The sequence below is a fragment of the Oryx dammah genome, unplaced genomic scaffold, assembly GCF_014754425.2.
Source record: "Oryx dammah isolate SB20612 unplaced genomic scaffold, SCBI_Odam_1.1 HiC_scaffold_14, whole genome shotgun sequence".
Lineage (NCBI taxonomy): Eukaryota > Metazoa > Chordata > Mammalia > Artiodactyla > Bovidae > Oryx > Oryx dammah.
The window spans coordinates 10,971,276-10,977,275 of NW_024070198.1; the positions used below are offsets into that span (position 1 = coordinate 10,971,276).

Genomic DNA, 6,000 nt, shown 5'->3' on the forward strand with positions numbered 1-6,000 from the left:
ATTTATCCCTTATGCATATCTCCTTTCCATTCAGTACATAGCAGCCAGAGTGATCTTTTCAAAGTACAAATTATTTAAGCCATTTAACTTTTTGTTTTCTTATCTTTTCCAGTAGGATATAAGCTCTGCAGGTGCAACATGTCTGTCTTGTTTACATCTTCGGCTCTTAGTACAGTGGTTTGCACATAGTAGTGAGGGATTTTGAGGCTCCAGCCCAAACCCTATGTGTGATTTGTTTCAGGCCGACCACGGGCGATTACAAAGGTTTTACCTGTTAGGCCTCATAAGGGAAAGCTGCCCTTCCCTCATCAAACATGGTACACAGCCAGTGCACTCCAGTCTTTGAAGGGAGTCAGTCAGTCAAGGACTCAGGTCTCCTGCTGGGCATACTCTTACACAGACCTGCATTCCTAACCTGCGTGTGTGTGAGCCACTCAGTGGTGTCCAATTCTTTGTGACCCCATGGACTGTAGCCTGCTAGGCTCCTTGTCCATGGAATTCTACAGACAAGAATAGTGAGTGGGTTGCCATTTCCTTCTCCAGGGGATCTTCCCGACCCAGGGATTGAACCTGGGTCTCCTGCATTGCAGGCAGATTCTTTTACCACTGAGCCACCACCGAATTCCTAGCCTAGGGGCCTTCATTGGATGCTCCTAATTGAGTGCCTTCAGTAGAGAATGTCCTCAGGCATCTCTGCTGAAGACTTTCTGTTGGGGAAGGAGAAGGAACCTTGGAGACACTCTTTTCCACTCTGACTGTACTTTTCCACTCCTAGCCCTCCCCTCTGGTCTCCAGCACCAAGGTCCATGACAGTGATAGAACGACCACTTCTGTGCTGATCCACCTGACCCAGACCGTGCATTAATCCATGGGGGAGTGTGGGACAGAGTGGGAGTTTGGCATGTTCTCAGTTTAGACTTCCCTGGTGGGTCAGATGGTAAAAGCATCTGCCTGCAATGCAGAAGACCCAGGTTCAATCCCTGGATTGGGAAGATTCCCTCACTCCAGTAGTCTTGCCTGGAGAATTCCATGGACAGAGGAGCCTGTTAGGCTAGAGTCCATGGGGTCGCAAAGAGTAGGACATGACTGAGGAACTTCACTCACTCAATTTAGCCTCTTGCTTATTCAATTGCAGTAGATGGTTAAAGGCTTTAACTTTCATGTTGACTTGTCATAATTAGCTACTCTGACATCTGGCAGCTCACCACTTAGGCTCAGCTTAGCCATTGACAGGTAGACACTTAATCCTGCATATTTCCTGAAATGTTTTCTTTAAAAATATATATATATTTGATATCATATATATATATACATATATATATATGGATTTTATATCCAGAAGTTTTCCTAAATGGAAATGTTTTCTGCTGAAATCAGTATGTGTCTGTTAAAAGCAGATGTACAAAGTCAGAAATTGAAAAATTCCTTTTCAACTCTCTAGAAACGATCAACTGTTAAAAATTTGGTTTCTGTCTTTTAATCTATGTATCTGTGTGTATGTGTTTATTAACTGGAAGTAAATGGCTTACAGTTACAAGTTACTTTTACTTAATATTCATGTGGACATCTTTACATGTGAATACTGAACTAGCTCTGGCACCTTATTATTATTAATGCTACATGGTCCACTATGTACGTGTACTGATCTTTTTCGTAAATGTAGTATAAACCTCTTCCGAGTCATTAAAGATGCCTGAGTTTTACTGGTGGTACTATAATTTACCAATAGTAAATTTACCAAATTTACAAAATTTAACCTTTACAATATGTTGAACATTAATGAAGTGACATTTTATTTATTTGTCTTTCTATTTTTGCTGTTGATCATTAAGTCAAACATTTATTGGGCATTTCTTTGTTTTCTATTTGTGTCCTTTCACCATTTATAAATTGCAGTGCTTTTTAATATGGCTCTTTATGAAGGATTTATAATATTTGCCATTAGGAAATTATTTCAGGATTTAACTGATAAATTATTTTCATAGCAAAGAAGATAATTGAAACGATGAGCTCTTCAAAGTTCTCAAATGTAGAAGTAAGTAAAGAAAATGTGTCTCGACCAAAACGGGCCAAACGAAAATTATACACAAATGAAATTTCGTCTCCTATTGATATATCTGGCCAAGTGGTAAGCTACTATTTCAGTTTTCTTAAAAGTAAAACTCCTTATGTTCTTTTTAATTCTGAAGTACTCTTACAATTTGAATTATGTAGTGGTTTGAATCTCTTACTCTGTACACCAAGTCTCGTAAAACTTGCTTTAAAAGTTACACTATTGGTCCTGGATGTGTTAAGTTTATAGTAATTGAATGTAAATGCTGCATTAATATATACAAGTGTCACATGCATCTGCATTTGTAAATTCATTAGAATTCCAGAACTTTAATTCCATCAATAGAATTATCACTGTTTAATAGGTTATTGGCTTCTAACATCTGTTTTTCATGTTATCTTTATCATAAGAGTTGTACAAATCTGGGCGTAAGTCTGCCTGGTAAAAATATAGACTTGACATTCAGTCATTTCCTCCCACTTTGCCTCGAAGGCTTCCATGTTCTCTTAAGAAAAGACTGTAGTTTGTCACCCTGACTCTATGACTCATTCTCCTTACTCAGAACATGCTGTTCTATTACAGGGAAAGTTCTAATTTTCTATCATGCTTGCATTTGCCTAGTGGATAAAAGTGAAGATAGGAAAGTAATTAAAGGAAAAGCCTTCAACAGGAAGTGGCCAAGAAAAATCAGGAAAGACCTTTTTGTAACAGTAGCTGTCAGATAAAAGATAGACACTTGAAGCAAGTAGTAAAGAATTAAGGTCATTAGCACATACTTTTCAAAGTGCTCTTCTCTTAATTACTTTTTTCCATCTGTCTGATAAAGTACATGATTTTCTCCGTTGGCTGAAATTGTTTCTTTTCTTAGTTACAAAATAATGTTCTTTCCACTTGTTATTGCAAAAAATAATTTCTTAAAAATTGCTGGAGATACTTGTTTTGAAATATTTTAGTTATTATTTCAAACTATGTATGTCCTGAATTCGGTAAAAGTATGGATTTCTTTAATTTTAGAATGAGGTGGTGTTGTAAGAATCTTTTTTAAAATCTACTGCCTTAGGCATGCTTTAATAGACGATAGTATAATTGCAGTCCAGGAGGACAAAAATTTTACTGTCATGTACTTCTTATTTCCGTTATTAAACACTGAAATATGAACATATCTTATTAATTGTAAGTAAGGTTTTATTTTCACTTACAAAATTTGTGAAATTGTTAATTTCAGATTTTGATGGACCATAAAGTGAAAGAAAGCGATCATCAGATTCTCAAACGAAGACTTCGAACCAAAACAATCAAATAAATCACTTATGGAGAGTATTTTAATATAAATTTTATATGCATAATCATTGTAACTTGTATCGGGACTTTTTAAAGATAATTGTATATACTGTGTTGCATCAAATCCCTTTGTATATACATTGTTATTTTGTACTGGTATAATTTTAATTCAATAAAGAAAACCTGTCAACAGTAAGTTTTCTTGCCTACTTTTCTAAGGCTTTAAATAATAGCTTCTTTTTAATAATAGCTTCTTTTATCCTAGACATGGGCCTAGTGAGGAGCCAAGGAAAGATGCTGTGGTTTTTGTTTGTGTTTATATACATAGATGTTATAAGTTAGATCTTTGGTTTACTTATCTTTAACTGTTGTAGGACTTGCTTTTACTGCATCTGTTAGGAAATACAGGTGATTTTACGTATCTGTACAGGAAGTAAGTGTGTACAGGTCATCTGGTTGCTAAAATGTGCACATATTTTAGAAGAGATCTCAGGTTTTTAATTAGAATATCTTTTATTTTTAAATAATAGAATAGAGTTGGCTTTCTGATTTTTTTAGGACACAACACAGATGATTAGAAGCAGAAAGTTAGAAGGGAAGAGGAGATAATATCTAGAGGGCAAAAAATAACACTGTTATCTCTAGAATTTTAGTCCACACACGCACTGCAACTAGAAAGTAACCCCTACTCTCTGCAACTAGAGAAAGCCCACATGCAGCAAAAAAGACCCAGTGCAACCAAAAAATAAATAAATAAAAATAATATTAAAGCCATAAGTAGAGAGAGAACTGCAGTGAGGGAAGGAAGATCAGTGATTGCTTTGAAGCCGTGGTCAGGAGATGGAATCTGAGGACATGAGGAAACTTCTTGGGGGAATGGCTATGTTCTGTGCCTTGAGTGTTCTGTATTCTGTATGCAATCTCTAAAAATAAAATTGTGTTTGAATTAATTTATTGCTTGAAATATAAAGCTGGGAAAAAAAGATTTTAAAATAAGCACCAAAACTGCAATGAGGTACCATTCTGTGGAGACCAGAATAGCTAAAATTAGAAAGACTGACAATACCAAGTGAAAGATTCTGGCTTCTAGCATGTATATTTAAAGGAAATTTTTTTTTTCCCATGTAGAGTAACTGCACTCATTCTTTATTGTGGCAAGAGAACATATTTTGGAACGTGTTTTGGAGGCATTTTTTGACCTAAGGTTCAGTTCAGTTGCTCAGTCGTGTCTGACTCTTTGCAACCCCATGGACTGCAGCCTGCCAGGCCTCCCTGTCCATTACCAACTTCCAAAGCTTACACAAACTCATGTCCATTGAGTCGGTGATGCCATCCAACCATCTCATCCTCTGTCTTCTCCTCATCCCTTCTCCTCCTGCCTTCAATCATTCCCAGCATCAGGGTCTTTTCAAATGAGTCAGTTCTTCACGTCAAGTTCCAATGAATATTCAGGACTGATTTCCTTTAGGATGGACTGGTTGGATCTCCTTGCAGTCCAAGGGACTCTCAAGAGTCCTCCAACACCACAGTTCAAAAGCATCAATTCTTTAACACTCAGTTTTCTTTATAGTCCAACTCTCACATCCATACATGACCACTGGAAAAACCATAGCCTTGACTAGACGAGCCTTTGTTGGCAAAGTAATGTCTGCTTTTTAATATGCTGTCTAGGTTGGTCATGACTTAAGGTATGGTGACTTTAAAATGATAGAATTATAATAGAGACATTTTATTAAAGCTCACCTTAGAATACAGGTATTAATAATTCCACTTGATGAAGTGGTTATAGCAAATCTGAGGGAGAGTTTGAAAATCTGTAGGTGGAATTTAAAATGAAATATAAGACAAGTGTAAGCTGAATTCTAAATGCCCTAGGGGTGATCATTAGAGGAAGCCTTTTGTAAAGGAAATAATGCTTTTAATACTTAAGAGTAATCACTTTCTAATTTATGTTTTATAAGTTTAAAATTTTATGTTTTCTTATGTAAAGGTATGTCTGATTTGTGATTAAAAGTCAATTTAGCAAATGCTTATCAAAAGTTGATGATAAATATTATTTAAAGGCATAACAGAAGAAAGCCAAATATCATATACCTAAAAATGGAAAGAGGATATGTACTTCTGAATTCTCCTTTTGGTTACAATTTTTTTCATCTCAGCAGCATTCAAGAGAAGTGAAGACTTTGTATGGAAGTGAAGGGAACAACTTCAAGAAATTTAGTAACCTATTGGTAGGTATGTTAAACAAGCCTGTAATTTTTTTCTCCCTGTGGCTTTCAGAGGTATGTTCATCTGTTAATCCAGTTATACCCATTTTTAAAAAGTCACAGTCCAGTATACTGAATATTCTTACTGATTTGAGTCTCAAATCTCAATCACGGGGGACCTGTGAATGTGATGTTCTGGTTACTCTGATCTACTATACCAAGCTGTGCTTCACTTCCCAGCTGCCCAGCTTCCCTAATCTTGGTCTTATTCACTGCTTTTGGAGCAAGACAAAAGTACAGTACTTTAGCTATTTAATCTCTGCCTACAACCATCACTGCTGATATACTTGCTATAACTGCAGTTTGATTAAGATGGGCATTTTCCTTCCCTTCTTCATACTTGGTAAAGCATATACGCTATCAGTGTTTCTGATTTGGCCAAATCCCAGCTAGTGACTG

General features: G+C 36.3%; 1 protein-coding gene across 6 annotated transcripts in view; it reads left to right on the forward strand.

Annotated features, from left to right (window-relative positions):
• The window catches only part of KIF20B (kinesin family member 20B), an 81,599-nt gene extending 78,069 nt beyond the window's left edge, over positions 1–3,530 (forward strand). For all 6 annotated transcript variants that reach the window (XM_040254725.1, XM_040254729.1, XM_040254730.1 and 3 more), the window contains 2 exons: positions 1,986–2,128; positions 3,279–3,530. In XM_040254725.1, coding sequence (XP_040110659.1) covers positions 1,986–2,128; positions 3,279–3,356 — 221 coding nt within the window. In that variant the 3' untranslated portion in view covers positions 3,357–3,530. The remainder of the gene's footprint in view (positions 1–1,985; positions 2,129–3,278) is intronic.
• The last annotated feature ends 2,470 nt before the right edge of the window (positions 3,531–6,000 follow it).